Source organism: Scardinius erythrophthalmus (assembly GCF_964197995.2).
Source record: "Scardinius erythrophthalmus genome assembly, chromosome: 7".
Taxonomy (NCBI): Eukaryota; Metazoa; Chordata; class Actinopteri; order Cypriniformes; family Leuciscidae; genus Scardinius; species Scardinius erythrophthalmus.
The window spans coordinates 34,950,285-34,975,197 of NC_138227.1; the positions used below are offsets into that span (position 1 = coordinate 34,950,285).

At 44.7% G+C, this 24,913-nt stretch overlaps 1 protein-coding gene across 1 annotated transcript; it reads right to left on the bottom strand.

Moving 5' to 3' along the window:
* Positions 1-766: 766 nt before the first annotated feature.
* Positions 767-1,720, bottom strand: LOC308693229 (olfactory receptor 52K1-like; the record flags this gene model as incomplete). Its single annotated transcript, XM_081370022.1, has 1 exon — positions 767-1,720. One exon carries the CDS (start codon positions 1,718-1,720, stop codon positions 767-769), a length of 954 nt encoding a protein of 317 aa, XP_081226148.1.
* Positions 1,721-24,913: the final 23,193 nt, after the last annotated feature.

Here is a 24,913-nt window from a genome sequence, read left to right on the forward strand (position 1 = left end):
ACCTGCTTACTTTACAAATTTGTGGGAACCAATCACAAACTGGTATATCCACCTGGCACGCTATTGGCGGGTTTAATCCAATCCAATTCCAGAGCCATTCACGAATCTCAGAGATTTGTCTTTGATTATATGGGTCATTAATTTTGCTTTATTGACTGTAGTAGACCTATGATTCTACAGCATGTGATTCATCAGTGTGATAATGTGTGATAATCTGAAGAATTTTGAAAACATTTTGCACAATATATTAGTACTAAACATTCCTCAAACAATTAAAGATAAGACTCTTTATGATATCATTGTAAATTGTAATGGAGACACATGCATTTTCTTTAAAGGTCATTTGAAACGATATGCATTGTGAAAAGCACTATATAACTAAATGTGAATTTAATTGAAATATAAATTACTTAAAACAGGAAAAAAGAAAAAGAAAAAACAGATTCAAACATAGTTGAGACAAAGCATGTTAATGCAAATACCAGCAAAATATATTCATTTGCACCCATTCATATTTTAAATTGCACAGTGTTGAGTAACAAGTAACAATAAGGAAATGTGCCATAAATATTTTGTTGAACATTAGAGTGGAGATTGGTACAGAACATCAAGGAGATGTTGACTTGTTTTATGATGACATCAGAATTATCTGTTACGTGAGAAAACAATGTGCCTCATCTTATAGCTCAAACAAATCATTTCAGAAAATTAAGTTTTATGATAGAAAAAGCCCAAAGTAGCTTTTTTAAAATGTCATATTCTCCCTTTAATTACTTAATAATGGAAAATTGGCAATTTTTGACCGTTGAAACAAGCACAAAATGTTTTTGCGAATTTCTGGCAAATTTAAGCCATAAATAAGCGGATTGAGAACAGGAGGAATAATCAGAAATTCCACTGAAAAAAATATACCCACAATCTTGTATTTGTCTGAATCATACCGACTTAGAGCAATGTCACAAAATGATGCTATAGAGTAGTTCAGAAAGCTTATAATGTGAGGAAGACATGTTTGTAATGCTTTGCCCCTAAATTCTTTGGAGCTTTTTTGACAAATGATCAAAATTCGGACATAAGTATATAAAATGAAGAAGGCAGGGAGAAAAACTGTTGTTGTTGAGACAAAAAATCCAAGTATGTTGTTACTCAAAGTGGAAGTCCCACAAGAGAGCCGAACCACAGACCAGTTGGAACAGTACAGTCGAGCTATGTCAGTCCCACACAAAGGTAACCTGGCTGAGAAGAAAATAAGAAGACCCATACAAAATGCTGCATAAAGTGATGCTATTGCCATGTACGATGCTGTTACTTTTGAGGTCATAATTTGATGATATTTTAAAGGGTTGTATATGGCAACATATCTGTCATATGCCATCAGAGTTAATATTGTATATTCAGATATAGCAAAAGAATAAATTGTAAAAATCTGAACAAAACACGCTGGCCTAGAAATGGTATTTGTTTCAGAAAGGAGATCAACCATTATCCTGGGGAAAAAAACAGCTGACCCATAGAGATCATTGACAGACAAGCAAAATATCAGGATGTACATTGGCTCATGAAGAGATCTCTCTTTAAACACCACAAACAAAATTATGGCATTAAATAATACAATTGCTAAATAAACTGTAAGTATCAATATTAGGATGAAATAATGAATGTGAACAAACTCCTTGAACAAAGTAAAATAAAAATATGAAGGCATGGTTCCATTTTCCATTTGCTGGTCAAAACAATGAAATTGCCACTTAAATAAATGTATAGATTCAGCTGTTGTCTGTTATATGAAAAGAAAAAAAAAAAGAAGAAAAAAACCCTTTTTGATGTCCTCTGTTCAGCCTAGTTTAAAAAAAGTAAAAAATAGACATCAAGAGAGATGCTCATAATAGTGAAGGGAATAGTGAGGAGAACTGGCTGCTGCATTTGATCTAACGCAACTGCTGAATTTTAAGCGGTTTATACATAAGCCGCCTCCACTACCTGGGGCACATATACCAACCAAACACATGGGAATTGACCTCATTAATTTTGCTATTCATTAACTTAAAAAATGGTGGAAATAGGTAATGGCTATATAAAAATCTGGCATAAAACACAAGACTTAAATTGTAAGTTCACTGATTTTTAACCCGCTTTGAATTGTTAAAGTCAGGGCTGGACTGGCCATCGGGCATACCGGGCTTTTGCCCGGTCGGCCGACGTGCTTTTTGGGCCGATACATCTCATACTCATACATAATTATTATTATTTTTTTTTTTTAACGGCCCATAAAATTTGTACATCGGCGGCCCATTCGTTTTGTTTTGTTTTGCTTAATTGGCGGCACTGGGTTTGTGCCGGTGTAATCAGGGCTGGACTGGGACAAAAAAATCGGCCCGGGCATTTTGGCCCAGACCGGCCCACTATATGATCATAAACACCACCCATCTTTGCACGCCCTTAATTATAAGCATACCAACTCCTATTCATTAAAACCACGAATTCCATGTAATGAGTGAGTATAGGAACGAGTGAGAGTTAACAGATGAAATAAGTAAAAATTTGACATTTATTAATACAGTTGAACTATACTACACAGTGATTAATCCTGAAACAAGCTATATGCTGCATTGGCATAGCAATACAAGTGTTTCTCACAGGATATTTGTTAAAACTATGGTGGTGGGACCTCAGTCCTTCTAGGGGGGTTTGGGGGCATGCCCCCCGTGGGAAAATTTTGTGCATTTTAATGTTAAATTCATCAATCTGGTGCACTTTGAGAGTTCAAAATTAAAAGTTCCAACCCATATTCAGTGTGCAAATTAAACAAAGAAAAATTCAAACTTCTTTTAGTTACAGTGTCTATTTACATTACACCTACTACATAATTAGTTATAATATTAATCCAATGACAGTAATAGCCATATTTTGTAAAACAAATGCACTAAAAAATAAAGGAAACTTTCATAATTAGTGTTGTACCAATTTCTATACTTGAAAGAGATCTGCACATGATCTTTTATTTTGACGCAAACTGCATCAAGCTTTTATTTTGGCGGAAAACATGGTTTACAAACGCCTCTCATTAAATCTCTAGTGAATTGCGGTAATCGTCAACTATGCAGATGTGGAAATAATCTGTAACTGGGTTATGGGTTCCTACACTCATGACATAGCCTAAGTGTTTTGAAAGTAGTTCTGCTTACCGGGAACTCTACACTTTCTCGTCTCTCTCCTGATCCTCCTCACTATCATCATCTGCCGCTGGAGCTGATGAAGGTCAGAAAACATATATTTTGACACAGTTTACAGCAGGGTTCACCAATCTCGGTCCTGGAGGGCCGCTGTCCTGCAGAGTTTAGCTCCAACCCCAATTAAACACACCTGAACCAGCTAATCAAGGTCTCACTTGGCATACTAGAAACTTTCAAACAAGGTGTGTTGGAGCTGGTTGGAGCTAAACTCTGCAGGACAGCCGCGGCCCTCCAGGACCGAGATTGGTGAACCCTGGTTTACAGTGTCTGCTTTAAGGGCCTGGGTCTATTTTTTCACGCTATTTCTCTGCACATTCCTTGCGTTTCTTCTCCATCTCGCTGACTATTTTGACAGATACACACTGACACTGCTGCACGCTCGCTCACTCGTTTAAAGTTGTGATTGGGCCAACCCAGTGTCAATCAAGAAAAGAGCCAATGGGCTGCTGATCTACGTGTTTCATGGGCTGGTCTGTCAAAAAAAAAAAAACGAACACTGACTTGCTGAAGTGCTGAATTGCTGCGGAGCTCTCCGGCATCCGGCAAAAATAGAAGCTCTGCGTATCTGCTCCTGAGGGCTGCGGATCGCCGGAGTCGGAATGCAGCCGTTCCGCAGTCAGTGAAAATACACACATTGACTTTAATGGACCGTTAAATGGACCGTTAAACATTGACCGTTCCGGAGCGGATCCGCAGCCGTTCCGCAGTTGGTGGAAATTGGAGGTCAGGCCATGTCATGAGTGTAGGAAGTTACCCATAACCCAGTTACAAATTATTTCTACATCTGCATAGTTGATGATTACCGCAATTCACTAGAAATTTAATGAGAGGCGTTTTTAAACCATGTTTTCCGCCGAAATAAAAGCTTGATGCAGTTTGCGTCAAAATAAAAGATCATGTGCTTATCTCTTTCAAGTATAGAAATTGGTACAAAACTAATTATGAAAGTTTCCTTTATTTTTTAGTGCATTTGTTTTACAAAATATGGCTATTACTGTCATTGGATTAATATTATAACTATTATTATGTAGTAGTGTAATGTAAATAGACACTGTAACTAAAAGAGGTTTGCATTTTTCTTAGTTTAATTTGCACACTGAATATGGGTTGGAGCTTTTAATTTTGAACTCTCAAAGTGCACCAGATTGATGAATTTAACATTAAAATGCACAAAATTTTCTAACGGGGGGGGCATGCCCCCCAACCCCCCTAGAAGGACGGAGGTACACCCACCACAGTTTTACCAAAAATCCTGTAAGAAACACTGGTATTGCTATGCCATTGCAGCTTATAGCTTCTTTTATGATTCATCACTGTGGAGTATAGTTCGACTGTATTAAAGGGCACCTATTATGCCCCTTTTTAGAAGATGTAATATTGGTCTTGGGTGGCCCCAGAATGCATTTGTGAAGTTTCAGCACAAAATACCCCACAGTTAATTTATTATAACCATTTGAAAATGTCATTTTTGGGGCCTGTTTTAAAAAGAGCTGTTTTGGCGTCTACCACTTTAAATGTAAATGAGCTGCATATCCCCGCCCTGCTGCTGGACCTAGATGATGAAGAGACTCCGGCACAGAATAAACACGAATGAGAATGGACTAAAGCATTATATTTAAATCTATTCCATCACATGAAAGGTTGCAGCATGATGAGCACTGACTGAGCAGATGACAGACAGTCTGTTGATCGCGTGAATAAAGATCTTATCATTGCAACGCAATTTTTGCACTCTCACAAATGCTTACTCCAAATCACAATGTAAACAAGATGTGAATACACAGTTAGAGCTTCGTTGTGTAGTGTAACACTGTCATTATTTCATCACGAGTTTGGTAAGTGTCCAGATAAGCTCTTGCGGCTCGCGCTGTGCTGTTTGATTGACAGCTTGGGCAATTGGAAAGGGATCGTTCTTTGATCGCTTTCTGTATATAATTTAATAACAGTTTAAAAAATATTATTTTCATAATACTATGAGAAATTATGTGAAGTTGATCGTTAAGTCACTGATGCATAAACAGTATTGAATGATTTTAAGAGACAGATATCTGAACTTGAATAATTACACATCAGAAATCACTGATCGCAGATCAGGCATTAGAATACACATGGTTAATTACATGTTGCTGGCAGATCCGTGTCGGGAAATTGTGATTGACTGATTTAATAAAGTTTAACCATGTTGGAATCCGAAGGAAGCTTTTAAATGCAGACTGTCTTCTTCCACAAACAGGCACCGCACTGCACAATATTTAGTAAACAGCATGTTTATTGCTTGGAAGTAGCTCGATCCGGTTTAGCAATTATCATGTCGTCCTATGTTATTTAGCATGTTTGGGCGAATCGGTGGGCGGGGCTAAACAGGCCGTGTTGAAGTAGGCATTGATCTTCTTTTGTGGGGGCGGTGTTTTATCCTCTTTGACGTCATAGTTCCCCACTTTGAAAAACGAGTCGTTTGCTGAGCCTGATGTCTATAAAAGCTTTAGTTTTCAGTTCTGAAACTTACAGGATATTATTATAGTATGATGATCTCTTATATGTCAAAAGCTCAAGGAAAATTTGATTTAATAAATGTCACATTTTCACTCGTTCCTATACTCACTCATTACATGGCATTAGTGGTTTTAAGGAATATGAGTTGGTATGCATATAATTAAGGGCGTGCAAAGATAGGTGGTGTTTATAGTGGGCCAGTCTGGGCCAAAATGCCCGGGCCGATTTTTTGTCCCAGTCCAGCCCTGGTTACAGTGTTGGTAGTAAATGAACAATGTTTCGAGAAATGTTAGTCAAGAAATTCTTTTTTTTTTTTTTTTTGCATGAAATGTTGGATTTTCACATGATTACTAACAAAACCGTTATTGCAAGAATAGGTTCATCACTGGAAATTGTATCGTCCTTTGTCTACACAGCAAAATCCCCAGTGTTAAATTAACACTCCTTGGTGTACATATAGGTCCAACTACGGCTACGTCTACATTAATACGGATACATTTGAAAACGGCCTTTTCGTTTATAAACGCTCTCCATCCACACTAGAGTTTTCAGGCGTTTTCGGATGTTTCAGTGTGGATGAGAAACTTTTGATAAAAGCCTGAAAACGCTAAATTCACTTTACTGTGCATGCGTAAAACCCAACAAAAGATCACTGATATTGCACAATTCTTCTGACAGGATAATTTTATTTAGTAAAATATCTCACCATTCTGATGCGGTCCAGGTCGCACGCAGTCACCATATGTTTGGTCTAAAACTGCTCTCATGTATTGCCGCAGGAGAGCAAATGTGAGTAAATTCTGTCATCTTTGCAGGACTGTGATATGAAGAGTGTGCAATGTAGAATAGTTTTAGCAACAGTGTGAAAGTGAATAGCACATAACAGGCACAATACCAGTATAATAAACATGAATATCTATTGGTACAATATGCGTCACATGACTAAATTTATGTCATCGTTTTTAAATACCACCGGTTTCACAGTCCACACTACAACGTGAAAACGGCGTTTTCAAATGTATCCATCAAAAAGCTTCGTTTTCATTAATTAAAACGCTGTCTCAGTGTGGACAGAAGACCAAAACAGAGAGGAAAATATACGTTTTCAAACGAAAACTTATTAGTGTGAACATGGCCTACAGGGTGTTAAAAATTAACACTGAAGCAGTGTTGAAGTTAATGAGATAATTAAGTGATTAATTAAGTGATGATTGGCCATTAGTGGTGAAACCTAATGTTAATTAGCAGAATCATTGAAGGAAAGAGAAACAACAAGAACAGAAAAATAAATACACAAGAACTACAAATGACTTCAAGCCATTACAATTCAGAGAAATCGCTTGCAACCAGCTGCCAGTTTTTTACCATAAACTTTAGTTCAATGCTGTAAAACATAAATATTCCTACCATATATTTTTTTACGGTAAAGTACTGTAAACCACAGCTGCCAGTTTTTTACCATACATTTTAGTTAAATGTTGTAAAACAAAAATTGCTACCGTATTTTTTACAGTAAGGTATGGCAAATGCAACGGTAAAGGTTTTTTACAGTACACTTCCAAAATCCATATTATTTTTATATCCGTGTAAATTTACTGTAAAATTACATGAAAAGCCCCGTGAGAGCTATTACAGCTTTTCATATAATAAGGGTACTGTCACGACTTGGGGAAGTACAAAAGGTGCGAGGACTCAAGTGCGGAAGAGTGGTTATTTATTAATAAAGAAAGAACAAACACAAAACAAAACCCACGAGGGGGAAAAACATAACTAGTAAACACAATACCAAACAAAACCAGAACATGAAACTAACTGCAGGGTCACGGGGAAACAAGAAACATTTGACAACGAACCAACACAGACAGCAAACAAGAGGGGACTTAAAAAGGGAATAAATCAAGAGGGAACAGGTGGAACAAATAATCAATAATTAGATAACAAGATGGGAGGGGCTAGACAATAGACACGAGCACATGGCCCAAAATAACAAAACACCCATGTGCAGCACAAGACAGGACAGGCATGTGACATTACCCCCTCCCTACGGAGCGGCTACCAGACGCTCCATCAGGCCAGGCCAGGGCGGGACGGGAGGGACAGACCAGGGAGGGACGGGAGGGACAGACCAGGGCGGGACAGACCAGGGCGGAGACGACAGTCCAACGGGCGGCCAGGGCGGAGAAGACCCCTCGGGCGGCCAGGGCGGAGAAGACCCCTCGGGCGGCCAGGGCGGAGAAGACCCCTCGGGCGGCCAGGGCGGAGAAGACCCCTCGGGCGGCCAGGGCGGAGAAGACCCCTCGGGCGGCCAGGGCGGTGAAGACCCCTCGGGCGGCCAGGGCGGTGAAGACCCCTCGGGCGGCCAGGGCGGTGAAGATCCCTCGGGCGGCCAGGGCGGTGAAGACCCCTCGGGCGGCCAGGGCGGTGAAGACCCCTCGGGCGGCCAGGGCGGTGAAGACCCCTCGGGCGGCCAGGACGGTGAAGACCCCTCGGGCGGCCACGGCGGAGACGACCCCTCGGGCGGCCAAGGAACAGTCACCGGTTCAGGAACTGAAACAGACTCCAGCGGCTCAGAAACTGGAACAGACACCGGCTCCGGCTCAGAAACTGGAACAGACACCGGCTCCGGCTCAGAAACTGGAACAGACACCGGCTCCGGCTCAGAAACTGGAACAGACACCGGCTCCGGCTCAGAAACTGGAACAGACACCGGCTCCGGCTCAGAAACTGGAACAGACACCGGCTCCGGCTCAGAAACTGGAACAGACACCGGCTCCGGCTCAGGAACAGACACCGGCTCCGGCTCAGGAACAGACACCGGCTCAGGAACAGACACCGGCTCCGGCTCAGGAACAGACACCGGCTCCGGCTCAGGAACAGACACCGGCTCCGGCTCAGGAACAGACACTGGCTCCGGCTCAGGAACAGACACTGGCTCCGGCTCAGGAACAGACACTGGCTCCGGCTCAGGAACAGACACTGGCTCCGGCTCAGGAACAGACACTGGCTCCGGCTCAGGAACAGACACTGGCTCCGGCTCAGGAACAGACACTGGCTCCGGCTCAGGAACAGACACTGGCTCCGGCTCAGGAACAGACACTGGCTCAGGAACTGGAACAGACATCACCGGCTCAGGAACAGACACTGGCTCTGGCTCCGGCTCAGAAACTGGAACAGACACCGGCTCCGGCTCAGAAACTGGAACAGACACCGGCTCCGGCTCAGAAACTGGAACAGACACCGGCTCCGGCTCAGAAACTGGAACAGACACCGGCTCCGGCTCAGAAACTGGAACAGACACCGGCTCCGGCTCAGGAACAGACACTGGCTCCGGCTCAGGAACAGACACTGGCTCCGGCTCAGGAACAGACACTGGCTCCGGCTCAGGAACAGACACTGGCTTCGGCTCAGGAACAGACACTGGCTCCGGCTCAGGAACAGACACTGGCTCAGGAACTGGAACAGACACTGGCTCCGGCTCAGGAACAGACACTGGCTCAGGAACTGGAACAGACATCACCGGCTCAGGAACAGACACTGGCTCTGGCTCCGGCTCAGAAACTGGAACAGACACCGGCTCCGGCTCAGAAACTGGAACAGACACCGGCTCCGGCTCAGAAACTGGAACAGACACCGGCTCCAGCTCAGAAACTGGAACAGACACCGGCTCCGGCTCAGAAACTGGAACAGACACCGGCTCCGGCTCAGGAACAGACACTGGCTCCGGCTCAGGAACAGACACTGGCTCCGGCTCAGGAACAGACACTGGCTCCGGCTCAGGAACAGACACTGGCTCCGGCTCAGGAACAGACACTGGCTCCGGCTCAGGAACAGACACTGGCTCAGGAACTGGAACAGACACTGGCTCAGGAACTGGAACAGACATCACCGGCTCAGGAACAGACACCACCGGCTCAGGAACAGACACCACCGGCTCAGGAACAGACACCACCGGCTCAGGAACAGACACCACCGGCTCAGGAACAGACACCACCGGCTCAGGAACAGACACCACCGGCTCAGGAACAGACACCACCGGCTCAGGAACAGACACCACCGGCTCAGGAACAGACACCACCGGCTCAGGAACAGACACCACCGGCTCAGGAACAGACACCACCGGCTCAAGTGTGTGCGTAGCCCACACACACCACATGGCTGTGGCCATAATGGCCAGTGTCGCGGTCACTGAGGGCTCAGGCTCAGGAACAGACACCACCGGCTCAGACACAGGCTCGACGGCGGCCATCTTGTCAGGGGACACAGGCTCGGCAGGCGTGACGTGAACAGGCTCGGCGGCGGCCATCTTGTCCGAAGACACAGGCTCGGCAGACGTGACGTGAACAGTCTCTGTGGCGGCCATCTTGTCCGAAGACACAGGCTCGGCAGACGTGACGTGAACAGACTCGGTGGCGGCCATCTTGTCCGGAGACACAGGCTCGGCAGACGTGACGTGAACAGTCTCTGGATTGGCCGACGTGGCGAGCAGCTCGGGCGGGGCCGGCAGGGCGAGCAGCTCGGGCGGGACCGGCAGAACAGTACGCCTGGGCGGCGCGGGCAGGGCAAGACGCCTGGGCAGAGGACGACGTCTGGGAGGTTCATTAAGGACGATAGTCACCTCCGGGATGGTCTCCGTGTTATGATCCACCGGATTCGGGACCACCGGAACTGGGACCACCGGAACTGGGACCACCGGAACTGGAATCACCGGCACTGTTGCGAAGGGATTCTTCCTTCTCCTCCTCCGTTTCGGGACCACTGGACTCGGGATCCCCGGACTCGAGACCACCGGACTCGGGACCACCGGACTCGGGACCACCGGACTCGGGACCACCGGAACAGTCACGGAGGGGTTCTTCCTTCCTCTCCTCCGTCTCGGGACCAGCGGTGAAGGCTTGCCCTTCTGCTGACCGCCATCTGCCATGAGTCTCTCCTCCTCCATAGTCCTCTGAGCACACCTGGCGAAATACTCAAACAAGGAGATTGGAGACCCCTTATCCTCGCCAGAAAAAAACTCACTCCGCTGAATCCACATCTTTGGGTTGGTTCGTTCTGTCACGACTTGGGGAAGTACAAAAGGTGCGAGGACTCAAGTGCGGAAGAGTGGTTATTTATTAATAAAGAAAGAACAAACACAAAACAAAACCCACGAGGGGGAAAAACATAACTAGTAAACACAATACCAAACAAAACCAGAACATGAAACTAACTGCAGGGTCACGGGGAAACAAGAAACATTTGACAACGAACCAACACAGACAGCAAACAAGAGGGGACTTAAAAAGGGAATAAATCAAGAGGGAACAGGTGGAACAAATAATCAATAATTAGATAACAAGATGGGAGGGGCTAGACAATAGACACGAGCACATGGCCCAAAATAACAAAACACCCATGTGCAGCACAAGACAGGACAGGCATGTGACAGGTACATACTGTTAAGCAATTAACATTAAAATTACAAACATTTTTTACAGTGTGGCCTCCTAATAATCCCCATCAACTGAATTGGCTCAATCACTTTCTCCTCTCCACCTATAGCTGGTGTGTGGTGAGCACACTGGTGCGTTGTACTATGGCTGCTGTTGCATACGCATGGCATGTACCTATGCACACTAGTGGTGGTTAAGGAGAAACCCCTAACATGATTGTAAAGTGCTTTGGGTGTACAGTGGTACATAGGAAATGCGGTATATAAATACTTATAAATACATTCATTCATTCATTTATAATCACTCAGGTTATGTTACATGCTAGTGTTTTTCCTTCCCTTCCCTTTTGTCATTGGTTGCTGCATTTTCTCCCCTCTGCTATTGGTTTCTTCCTGTTTTCCCGCTCTCTGCTATCTTTAAGTTTTTAGGTGCTGCTATTGGTCGGAGACAACCAATCATCGGCTATGGTTCAGGATTTAAGCCACTCTGGAGGACGGAAGAGGAGGAGCTTGGAGCGTTTGTTGGCTTGTGCTACTGTTGTTATTGTAGAGTACTGACTTTGTGGTGGTTCGCTTGCTTGTTTTCTTATTGGATTGTGTTGTTTGCTCACTCAGAGGACTCCTTACCTGATCTACCATTGTACCAGTCCGGAGAGAAGAGTAAAGGGAAGTATGTCACGTGACCTACATCTTGCATCCACGTAGCATAACAATTGTTAGACACATTAGGGAAGGAGCGTGTGCAACTGTGTAATTTTGGTTTGGTTAGTTAATGAAGTTTTAGTTAAGGCGTGTTAAGCGCTGAAGAATTCTTTATTTTCTGTTTTTGTTTTTAGTTAGTTTAGAGAGTGGGGATTATTATGACCGCCGCTAGCGTAGCTAGCGAAAGCGGTCATATAGGGATTGTCAAAGTTTTTTTTTTTTTTTTTTTCGTCACCTACTGAATTTTCCGTCAACGATACCAGGGACACCGAAGCACCGGGGAACATGAAATTTGGTGGGCATGTAGCCCCACTAGACTTTTACGGAAAAATTTCATTTGGTCCCCGGGGGCCACTCCCCCCCCGAGCTGGGGCCCCCCAAACCCCAAAAATGCAGTTTTTCCTACATAACTACCTGAACCGTGGCACCGGGGATGACAAATTTTTTATGGTATGTTGGTCTTAAGGGCCCACATCAATCTAGCCCATAATCGATTGTCAAATTTTTTATTTTATTTTTTTCCCGTCATCTACTGAATTTTTCGTCAACGATACCAGGGACACCGAAGCACCGGGGAACATGAAATTTTGTGGGCATGTAGCCCCACTAGACTTTTACGGAAAAATTTCGTTTGGTCCCCGGGGGCCACTCCCCCCCCCGAGCTGGGGCCCCCCAAACCCCAAAAATGCAGTTTTTCCTACATAACTACCTGAACCGTGGCTCCGAGGATGACGAATTTTTATGGTATGTTGGTCTTAAGGGCCCACATCAACCTAGCCCATAATCACTCATTTGTGATCTACGCCACTCCCATAAAAAATTAAAATGCAATATTATTCTACTTTAATCGCCCCTATCTTCAGTTGAGATGTTCAGAACTGCACCATATTTCATGTGTATGATTAACTTGACATCCTCTGGGGGTATGCTAAGTTTCGTAGAATTTCATCCATGGGGGGGGTATAAAATAAATTCATTTATGTGCACATTTAGTGACTGTACACTCATCGGCCTGTAGATGGTGGTGTTGAGCGAAGGGTTGCTGGTTTAGGATGATACTGTCACACACACACATGCAGGAATACAAACAAACGCAAGCATGCACACACACTGACATCCACACGCACAGACACACACCCATACACACACATACAAATCCACATGCACAGACACACACACACAAACACACACGCGCACACACATGTACGCAGGCACACATACACGCACAGACACAGACACACACATACACAAACACACACACATACACATGCACATACTACTACTTTTTTTAGGTATATACATAAACACGCAATACAGCCAAATTGCTCCACGTCATTTATTTTTGTGGAAAGCCAGTGCAGGCCTGAGCGGCGGTCATATTTTGTACCGCCCTGCGGTACATCTAGTTAGTTAGAGTGTGTTTTGGTTTTGTTATTTTGTTTGTTTAGCACCTGTAACGGAGGTGGCCGCCCTAACCTAAATTAATTATTTTAAAGAAAACCTTCGGGCGCCAGACAGGATTAAACCTGTCAAAAATTAACTTAACCCAGGATAGCAGAAAATGTAACCACCTGTTACACAACAAATAATAATAATAATCCCAGAAAAAAGGTCATTTCACAAGGAATATTTATTCTTCCATATGTTCAAAATCATAATCACACAGAAAACGAAATGGACAAAAAAAATAAAATTAAACAAAATAAGAAAGGAAGTTCACAGCGGTCTCTGGTCTTTGAGATCCGAGCCCCGTGCCGGAACCGACCACGTCACGCACGTTTGCAGGTATTGAAGGCACCAATGAGTATTGCGAGTCACCAGACACCAAGATAGGTGGATAAGCGTTTTTTTGCCTTGTCTTCAGGACAGCTCATGACAGTTGGTCTGGAAGTGCAATGCTTCAGTCACGCACCAGACATCATACACATGAAACAGCTGATTGACACGCAGCCGTCTTTCCACCATAAATCCTCACTCATACGGGCAACCCTCATGTGCAAACAAACGGATGACGCTTCTGATTCAGGTACGACACACTCCCTTTAAATACAACTTCCTTCCATTGTTAATTGACACTCCACCCATACACGCAAAGTGAAAGTAAAAATAAAAGTAAACAAAACGAAGATGTGGCGTAAAGCTCCTTTTTTTTTTTTTTTTAATCGCCACACACCGCTCAGTTTCTTTCTCTCTGTGACTTTTCAATTATTACTTTTCAATTAGTTTGCTTAAGTTGTATATAGCTGTAAATAAGTTTATTTGTTTGTTTACATTTATTTCAATTTATGTTTGAATGGAAAATGAAGCGAACCACCTGTTTGCAGTAATTTGTTGTCAGTGAGTCGTTTGCCCACAATACTTCCCAGAGATCAAAACTATAGGAAAGTGTTTAATTTGTTTTTTTTATTATGAACATCTTCCTCAAACCTCTAAGCCATCAGGGGACGTAACAGGTGAAAACATACAATATAAAGATATTTAGATAACACTTTATAATAACTGCACGCTATTATTTATTAGTTAAGCATTAGTAAACAGTTAATTCGTAATTTATAAAGCATTAATAGATAATAAGCAGTTTATAAATACAGTTATAAATGCTTTGTTCTTGAGTTATAAGCTTATCTATAATGTGTTTAATAATTGTATTTTCATACTTTATGATCAATTTATCATTTCTAAATGAAGTATTGCATTATTTACGAACCAGTTATTTAGGAGTTGCCAGTGTCACAGTGTCTGGTTTATGTTCCTTGGGTCACCACTAGATGTCCTCCTTCCTCACGGTGTCATCCACATATTGAACTACATTCCCCACAATCCTTGTCTGTACCAATCACTGTTAATTACACTCAGCTCTCCGTCATCATTGTTTCAGCTGTTCCCTGTTTCATTGTTAGTTCCCTGTGTATAAAATCCTGTCTGTTTTTGTATGTGTTACGGAGTCCTTGTATTTATCACGCCACTTCTGTGTTCTGTTTCCTGCCTGTTCTTGCTTGTATCTTGTTTTGGACTGCTTATTTGGATTTTGACCCCTGCCTGGACTGGTTTATGATTACGGATTTTCCTTATTAAAACTTACTGCTATTGGATCTTCTCCCTGTTTCTTGTGTGGATCGTGACAGAAGGACTCCGTCACATCTAGATCCAGCAGTATGTTTACCAGTGCCTCTTTCCCAGCCACCGAGCGGGAGAGGGGGCAAGGTTTTGAGGGGACCCGATTGGTCATTTTTCGAGGGACCCGTGGAGGCCGCAGTAGAGGAAGTGGACGTGAGAGAGACCAACACCACTCTACACTCTGGCCCCTCTTTGACCCTGGGTTGGTGGTTTCCAGCCCAGTTCCGGTGGTCCCAGTTCCGGTGGTCCCGAAACGGAGGAGGAGAAGAGGGACTCCCTCCGTGACTGTTCCGGTGGATCCTGTTCCGGTGGATCCTGTTCCGGTGGTCCCAGTTCCAGAGGTCCCAAGTCCGGTGGTCCCAGTGCCGGTGGTCCCAGTGCCGGTGGTCCCAGTTCCGGTGGTCCCCGAACAGCCCGCTGTCGTCCCGGAGGCCGTGCCCAAACAGCCCGCTGTCATCCAGGAGGCCGTGCCCGAGCAGCCCGCTGTTGCCATAGCGGCTGAAAAGCTCTTGGATTATTTTTCGACGCTATTCGAGATCCTAGAGTTTCCCAGGAGTATTCACGTCCCGTCTGCCCAGCCAGAGACTATTCACATCACATCTGCCGAGCCTGTGTCTTCGGACAAGATGGCCGCCGCTGAGCCTGTTCACGTCACGCCTGCCGAGCCTGTGTCTTCGGACAAGATGGCCGCCGCTGAGCCTGTTCACGTCACGCCTGCCGAGCCTGTGTCTTCGGACAAGATGGCCGCCGCTGAGCCTGTTCACTTCACGCCTGCCGAGCCTGTGTCTTCGGACAAGATGGCCGCCGCCGAGGCTGTTCACGTCACGACTGCCGAGCCTGTGTCCCCTGACAAGATGGTCGCAGTCGAGCCTGTGTCTGTTCCTGAGCCGGAGCCGGTGGTGTCTGTTCCTGAGCCGGAAGTGTCTGTTCCTGAGCCGGAGCCGGTAGTGTCTGTTCCTGAGCCGGAGCCAGTGTCTGTTCCTGAGCCGGAGCCAGTGTCTGTTCCTGAGCCGGAGCCAGTGTCTGTTCCTGAGCCGGAGCCAGTGTCTGTTCCTGAGCCGGAGCCAGTGTCTGTTCCTGAGCCGGAGCCAGTGTCTGTTCCTGAGCCGGAGCCAGTGTCTGTTCCTGAGCCGGAGCCAGTGTCTGTTCCTGAGCCGGAGCCAGTGTCTGTTCCTGAGCCGGAGCCAGTGTCTGTTCCTGAGCCGGAGCCAGTGTCTGTTCCTGAGCCGGAGCCAGTGTCTGTTCCTGAGCCGGAGCCAGTGTCTGTTCCTGAGCCGGAGCCAGTGTCTGTTCCTGAGCCGGAGCCAGTGTCTGTTCCTGAGCCGGAGCCAGTGTCTGTTCCTGAGCCGGAGCCAGTGTCTGTGTCTGTTCCTGAGCCGGAGCCAGTGTCTGTGTCTGTTCCTGAGCCGGAGCCAGTGTCTGTGTCTGTTCCTGAGCCGGAGCCAGTGTCTGTGTCTGTTCCTGAGCCGGAGCCAGTGTCTGTTCCTGAGCCGGAGCCAGTGTCTGTTCCTGAGCCGGAGCCAGTGTCTGTTCCTGAGCCGGAGCCAGTGTCTGTTCCTGAGCCGGAGCCAGTGTCTGTTCCTGAGCCGGAGCCAGTGTCTGTTCCTGAGCCGGAGCCAGTGTCTGTTCCTGAGCCGGAGCCAGTGTCTGTTCCTGAGCCGGAGCCAGTGTCTGTGTCTGTTCCAGTTCCTGTGTCTGTGTCTGTTCCTGAACCGGTGGTGTCTGTGTCTGTTCCTGAACCGGTGGTGTCTGTGTCTGTTCCTGAACCTGAGTCGGTGGTGCCAGTTCCAGTGCCAGTTCTGGTGGTACCAGTTCCAGTGCCAGTTCCGGTGGTGCCAGTTCCAGTGCCTGAGCCGTTGGTGTCTGTTCCAGTTCCTGCGCCGTGGCCGCCCGAGGGGTCTTCACCGCCGTTGCCGCCCGAGGGGTCTTCACCGCCGTGGCCGCCCGATGGGTCTTCACCGCCCTTGCCGCCCGAGAGACAGTCACCGCCCTGGCCGCCCGAGGGACAGTCTCCGCCCTGGCCGCCCGAGGGACAGTCTCCGCCCTGGCCGCCCGAGGGACAGTCTCCGCCCTGGCCGCCCGAGGGAGAGTCTCCGCCCTGGCCGCCTGAGGGAAAGTCTCCGCCCTGGCCGCCCGAGGGAAAGTCTCCGCCCTGGCCGCCCGAGGGAAAGTCTCCGCCCTGGCCGCCCGAAGGATCGTCTTCGCCATGGCCGCCCGATGGGCCGTCTGGGCGTCTGCTTTGCCCTGGCTACCGGCTAAGTCATCACCCCCTGTTTCTGTTCCCCTCCATGGTCCTGGCCCTCCATCCCTCCCCCTGATCCTCCACCGTTTCACCTTCCTCCTGGACTTTTGTTGGGTTTTGTTTTTTGTTATGTCTTGGAGCGTCTGGTAGCCGCTCCGTAGAGGGGGGGTTATGTCACAGTGTCTGGTTTATGTTCCTTGGGTCACCACTAGATGTCCTCCTTCCTCACGGTGTCATCCACATATTGAACTACATTCCCCACAATCCTTGTCTGTACCAATCACTGTTAATTACACTCAGCTCTCCGTCATCATTGTTTCAGCTGTTCCCTGTTTCATTGTTAGTTCCCTGTGTATAAAATCCTGTCTGTTTTTGTATGTGTTACGGAGTCCTTGTATTTATCACGCCACTTCTGTGTTCTGTTTCCTGCCTGTTCTTGCTTGTATCTTGTTTTGGACTGCTTATTTGGATTTTGACCCCTGCCTGGACTGGTTTATGATTACGGATTTTCCTTATTAAAACTTACTGCTATTGGATCTTCTCCCTGTTTCTTGTGTGGATCGTGACAGCCAGTGGTTCATAAGATCACTTAGAAAGTGAAAGTAAATGATTAATAAACTGTTTAAATACATATTATTATTCAGACATATAGTAATAGTTACTTAGTGTGTTAATACATGCTTTATTAACATGTATTTCTACTGTAATTCAGGGTTAATTCAGGTAGTTATAAAGCATTTAGTAGTGGTCAGTGAACTATGTTTGTGAGCTCATCTAAAGTGAGGATTAGTTATGCCTTGTAAAGCATTTACAAAGGATAAAGGCTGTTAATATTTCTATGTTCTGTATCACTGTGTTGTGTTTGTTTCTTTTTTCTGTTTAGAAGATAAATCAGCCTTTAAATCTCCTTTATAAATTCTTTACAAGACATAACTAGTCCTCACTTTAGATGAGCTCACAAAAATAGTTAACTGACCACTACTAAATGCTTTATACCTGAATCTACTACATTTGCTTACACTTTCTAAGTGATCTTATTAATCAATGACAACACCTAGTTTGTAAATAATGGTAAATAATGTAACTGGTTTGTAAATAATGATATACTTAATTTAGAAATTATAAATTGATCATTAATAAAGTATGAAAATACAATTATTAAACACATTATAGATATGCTTATAAATCAAGAATAAAGCATTTATAACTGTATTTATTAACTGCTTATTAATGTCTATTAATGCTTTATAAATGATGAATTATCTGTTTAGTAATGCTTAACTAATGATTAATAGCGTGCAGTTATAAAGTGTTACCGATATTTCAGGTACATTTTTATTCATTTGGAATTTCTAAGGGTGCTAATAACTGTGGCACGTTTTGGAGAAAAAGTGTTTTTACAAAAAAAAAAACTAATTTTTATTTAGCAATTTAACATGTGATTTTAGATGTTAGATCAATTAAGATTAAAATTTAAATTAAAGGTTCAATTTATTAAAGACAGATTCAGGCTAAAGAGCACACAACATTAATAGGCCGTAGTTTATCAGCAAATGATGTAACAAAGAAAAACATGCACAGATCATTAATTTTTCCACTCTCAATATTGTCCCTTGGCCATCACAGGAAAACATCTTCTACACCACATATTCCAGAGGGCCAAGATAAATTGAGCTTCAGGTTTAATTAGACATTGCAACACTTTGATTAAGTCCCTTTGGTCAAAAGGCCAGTCCCAGCGAGGCTTATGACTGATGTTGTAAATAAAGAAGATTGCATCATATCAGTGGAAGGTCAAGCACATGACACAGAGATGACAATGACAAGAGTGGTGACAACAGTGGTGGAAAATTAAGAAAATGAATTCCTAGTTAAAGAATGTATAATCCAAGGTGACATAAAAATTTCAAATCAAAAGTTTATTTCGAATCATGTTAATATAAATGCAGATGTTAGTGTGTCCCGTGCATTGGGTATTCTATTATCTTTTGCCAATCATATTCACAATCTAACATTTTTTACCATTATTGCAATCTGAGTGAAGCTTCACATGCTCTCGTGTCATTTTGATTTTCTATTACTTTATTCCAAATAAAACACTCCAAATAAAATGCTATTGTCTTGTCAAGTCAAGTCATCTTCATTTATATAGCGCTTTTAACAATGTAGATTGTCTCAAAGCAGCTTTACAGAGATAAATGTATAATTTAACGTAAGATTGTTTTGGTTTTATAGCGGTTCTTTAATAAAGTTATTTTCCAGCTAAAGTTGGTTTTGATTGATTCGCTTCCGTCGCAACGATCATTTGTTATTAAATTAGGGGCCGCCAAGACGACACCATTCTCTCTACACAGACTTTAAATGCGAACCTGTGAGAAACGCTGATGGCGTTCACATGCGCATTAAGAACGGGTTCAATAGTTATGTGTGTTTGAATATATGTGTGCAGGTTTGGAATTCCCTACAAACCAAGCCTAAACAAATTACTGGTGTTTCCTTATAGTTTTAATTCAGAATTTTATTTTATTTTATCAATTCGGGGTAGATACGCAAATTGAGTTTTCCCGACGACGCTTTATCTGTAGAGTGGGAAAGGGATCCTCCATAGGGAGAGACTAGTTGGCACTTCAGCACTGCGTTGTCATTGGGTCCAGGCGAAGGGCCTTCATCAGATCTGGATACGGCCTGGATCCAGCAGGCTGCGGGAAAACCTCGGGATAAACACAGACACTAAAATTAGCGTAGATGCCATTCTTCTCATGATGTAATAAGTACATCAGGATTTATGGGAAGTGTTCCCGGTTCCAGCTGACCTAATCTATGCAGCCGAATATTGAATTATAGAAGTCTATAATGTATTATGTGACTGCTAGGTCAAAGAGATGTGTCTTTAATCTAGATTTGAACTGACAGAGTGTGTCTGCTTCCCGGACAATGTTAGGAAGACTGTTCCAAAGTTTTGGTGCTAAATAGGAGAAGGATCTACCGCCAGCAGTCGATTTTGATATTCTAGGTATTATCAACTGGCCGGAATTTTGAGATCGCAATAGACGTGAAGGAGTAAAATGCGTTAAGAGCTCGCTCAAGTTCTGCGGAGCTAAACCATTTAGTGCTTTGTAAGTAATCAGCAATATTTTAAAATTGATGCGATGTTTAATAGGGAGCCAGTGCAGTTTTGACAGAACCGGGCTAATATGGTCATACTTCCTGGTTCTGGTAAGAACTCGAGCTGCTGCGTTTTGAACCAGCTGTAGTTTGTTTATTAAGCGTGCAGGCATCTTGTGAGGCACAAATATATGTTTATTCTTCATCTTTGAAAGGATGCTGTCTAAACGAATATAGCCTACAGGGGAAGCTTGCATAAAATGGAAGATTATTACAGAATAATGGCTTGCTGTAAACAAGTTTTAATGAATAATTAACCTCCTTAGATTTTTTTTTTCACTTAAGCATTTATTAACCTGATATTAATGTGCATGCAATCACCTGTCAGGGCTATCAGAACTACTAAGTCGTTACGTAGAAGGGCGAGGAGCATTCAGCTACCTCGTACCTTTCAGAAATGTAATCACCAGGTCATTTATTCCAACTGGGTGATTATCGAATTGACTGTGATAAACCATTATAGCAGCCACATACATAGGCCTGTCGCGATAATTAAATAACCGTCTGATCGCGATTATTTGATCAAACCGCGATTGTTTCAGACAACCGCGATTATTGCGCTCTTTTATAGGCCTACGGCACAAGGGGGAGTCATGGACCAAAATAAATAGACAAGCACTAATTACGTTTTCCAGCAACATATTCAAAGTCATCTGAAGCCATTTCATAGCTTAATGTGAGGGACAGTAGTATATTTACATTGTTAAATTAAAGTTCACAAACTCGTCTGCAGCTGTCAATCATTCCGTTCAGCATTCAAACAGCGCGCGTCGTCCGGTTACGACAGGATACACGGTAAAACTTTCTCCAATGTGACATTGAAGTTATAATGCTTGATCTGTAGATAAAGGGTTGTGGATCTGCATAAAATGTCTTTATTTTGGAGTTTTTTTGCTGTTTCTAAATGACTCGCTTGCTACCGTGTGCCTACACAGCACAAGGACTATGAATTGGCATCAGACGCGCAATAACTGGAGTTTAAAACTGTGAAGAAACAAATGATGAATAAACTGTTGGACTGATATACACTAGGATGTGTGCGCTCGACATTTCTACGCTTTGTGCCGTGAACTTTTAAATGCGCACTTGTGCAGCGCTGCGCACTGTGACTCCATGTTGCATTAAGCACATCATTCTGCACCCGCGATGCGCATACGCGCTTTGTTCCGCTCTGTTTTGAAGTGTATCATATTATCATGGTTTGTGCACATTTGTTTTTATTAACATGTTTAGATTTTATTTAATTACTGTGCAGATGTTTTCAAAAATTACTTTTTGCTGCTGATTTATATACTCACTAAGTTTAATAAACAAATTGTCATAGCTATTGAATATATTTATTTAATATTTAATGGTGTTAACTGTAATCTTACACTGCAAAATGATAACTTACAAAGGATTAAATTTATCACAATTATTTAATGAATGAAGCACAAAGCCCTAAAACAGACAATTAATCGGCATAATCGCCAAAGCCCTAACACAGACAATTAATCGTCAAAGCCCTAAAACTGACAATTAATCGCCATAACCGCAATTATTTTTTAGACAATTAATCGTCAGCCAAATTTCATAATCGTGACAGGCCTACACATACATATTTAGTGTAGAAGGTGCACAGCCACCGCTCTTGCGCTTTCCACTTATGAGCATATAGGCGCGTAGTAGAAGGGGCCTGTGCCTCATTTTGGTGCTACCAAACAGGGCCTGAAAAGGAGTAAGAGGATGCTTAGGTAGCTAGCTTGAAGTCAATGGTCAGTAAGTCAGTAAGAACAGGTCCAGTCAAGTCACTCTGATGTTAAGGTCTTTATTTTCTTTCCAAATCAGGTATTGGATATGTGCGTGTATGTAGGGGTGTATGTAGGGGTGTATGTGTGCGCATGTGGTTTCTACAAAGAACAGAAATACAATGTTTTAGTTTACAATAAACATAACCTTGAATTCACAGGAAATAAAGTAATTTGAAACAATACAAGATGCCATCTACTCATACTATAATATCAAATACATATCTAAATAACTAAAGAACATGCCTAAGCAGGAAATACAGCAAAATAAACACATTTAGGACAAACTTAAGAAATACAGAATAATAGTTAAGTGTCAAACAAAAGCACTTACATGGTCAAATACGCACACGCAGGAAAAAAACAAAGGAGAAAGAACTCAAGTCCTCTGCACAGTATTTCCATGTGCACCAGAATGAAGGTGCTGTGGGCACAGGTACAATTTATAAAGCCTGATAGTGTCCTAATTGGCTTGAGATCAGGTGGGTGGAGCTAGAAGTTAATAGGAAAATTAACAAGCTAAGAGGGGTGTGGCACATGCTTGGCACCTTGAAGCTTAGGGACACACAACTTCTCAACAGGGCCCGATGCAGGATTTTCACAACAGAGGAAATTAATTAGTGATGGGAAGTCTGGCTCTTTTCAAAGTTTCAGCTCTTTTGGCTGGGCTCCCTGAGAAGAGCCGGCTCTTACGGCTCCCAAATGGCTCTTCATTTAGTATCACTCGGAGCTTTCTATTTTACCCAAATTTAGCAATTGTTAATAATTTGTGTTGGTAAGCAATTTTTTATTCAGTATTTTCATAAAACCCTTATTTTTATGAATTGTTTATTACAAAAAATACACAGTTACTATTTAACATTTTATGAGGTGGTTTAGTTCTTCACTGAAACCTTGGAGATCACAGCCTTTCAGCTGTATGTTTTGAAAGGAAATGCCCACGTAGTCAGATGAGGCTGCTTTTTTCTGCCTTCTGGTCTGTTTTTCTCTTTGGGCTTTGTCCTGCTGCAACACATTTTCATGCTGAGAAACGTCTCGGTTACTGATGTAACCCTCGTTCCCTGAAGGAGGGAACGGGAGACGTAACGTCGACGTGACGACGTAATTGGGATCACTTCAGGGAGCCCTATCAACTTCGAGTGTCTACAGAACGAGCCAATGAAAGTTGGCGTGCGTGAATCGCGTCACGCGCCCCCGCCCCGCCGCGCGGGTATAAACAGGAAGCGGGCGCACGCACACATTGTTTTTTCGCTGAGGAGCCGAGATTTGTGACGGCCATGCAGCGATGGTCAGCAACGGTGGCGACGTGACGTTACGTCTCCCGTTCCCTCCTTCAGGAAACGAGGGTTACATCAGTAACCGAGACGTTCCCTTTCAGTCGCTCACGTTCGACGTAACGTCGACGTGACGACGTAATTGGGATCCCATGGAAAACGCCACGGTTGCTGCCACATCCAGCGCCCTACGCAAGACTCTCAGACCCCCAACTGCTGGGGCGGAAGACCTGCGTAGAGGGAGTTCAACTGCTGTTCCATTATACCCCACACAGTGGAACTCTTGGATAACACTGGGAAAGCGTACCTCTCCAGGGGAAAGAACGCTGCGGAGCCACATCCTGCCCGAAGGGAGGTAACATGTGGAGAATACACATATGGACTGGCCGAAGGGGAAGTGCGACATATGGAATGTCACTGGGGTGGCTCCACCCGGAGGGGGAGACACACCGGACAGTGACGGCAGAGCAGACTCTGCCAAGGGAAGACACGGGCTCACCGCAGGGAGCTGGTCGTGGAAGAATACACATATGGGATCGCCGCAGGGATCACCACATATGAAACCCAGCCTAGCACAAGTTACACAAGCATACGAGCACTAGGCCTGGTGTCGGACGCTCCGCAACGTCCGACTGCCGAAGGGGTGCGGAGGAACTCACAGGGTTCGCCAATGGGGAACTCGACTGGAGTAAAAAGTGCACGTATCCGTTCCTAGGAAGGGATTGGCGCAGCAAGCCGACACTAGAGCGGGAACTTCAGTGTTACCGGCTAGTAGAAGCGAGCACACAGGAAGAAACCGGCTCAACACGTAAGCTATAAAACCTAGCGAACATGTTAGGTGTCGCCCAGCCCGCAGCTCTACAGATGTCTGTCAGTGAGGCGCCGTGAGCCAGCGCCCAGGAAGAAGCGACACTCCTAGTGGAGTGGGCTTTCAACCCAGGCGGGCAGGGCACGCCTTGGGCTTCGTAAGCCAAGGCGATGGCATCCACTATCCAGTGGGCCATCCTCTGCTTGGAGACAGCCTTCCCTTTCTGCTGGCCTCCGTAACAGACAAAGAGCTGATCTGAGGTCCTGAGGCTTTGCGTTCTGTCCACGTACAGACGCAGAGCGCGAACGGGACAGAGAAAAGCCAGGGCTGGGTCTGCCTCCTCCGAAGGCAGCGCTTGCAGGTTCACTACCTGGTCCCGGAAGGGAGTGGTAGGAACCTTGGGCACGTATCCGGGCCGGGGTCTCAGGATGACGTGAGAGTTATCCGGGCCGAATTCTAGGCACGATTCGTCGACCGAAAATGCATGCAGGTCCCCTACCCTCTTGATAGAGGCCAATGCAACCAGGAGTACTGTCTTACAGGACAGAATTTTTAACTCAGCTGATTGCAGAGGCTCAAAGGGTGGTCTCTGAAGTGCCGAAAGGACCAGAGACAAGTCCCAAGAGGGTATAGAGAGTGGGCGAGGAGGATTCAGTCTCCCCGC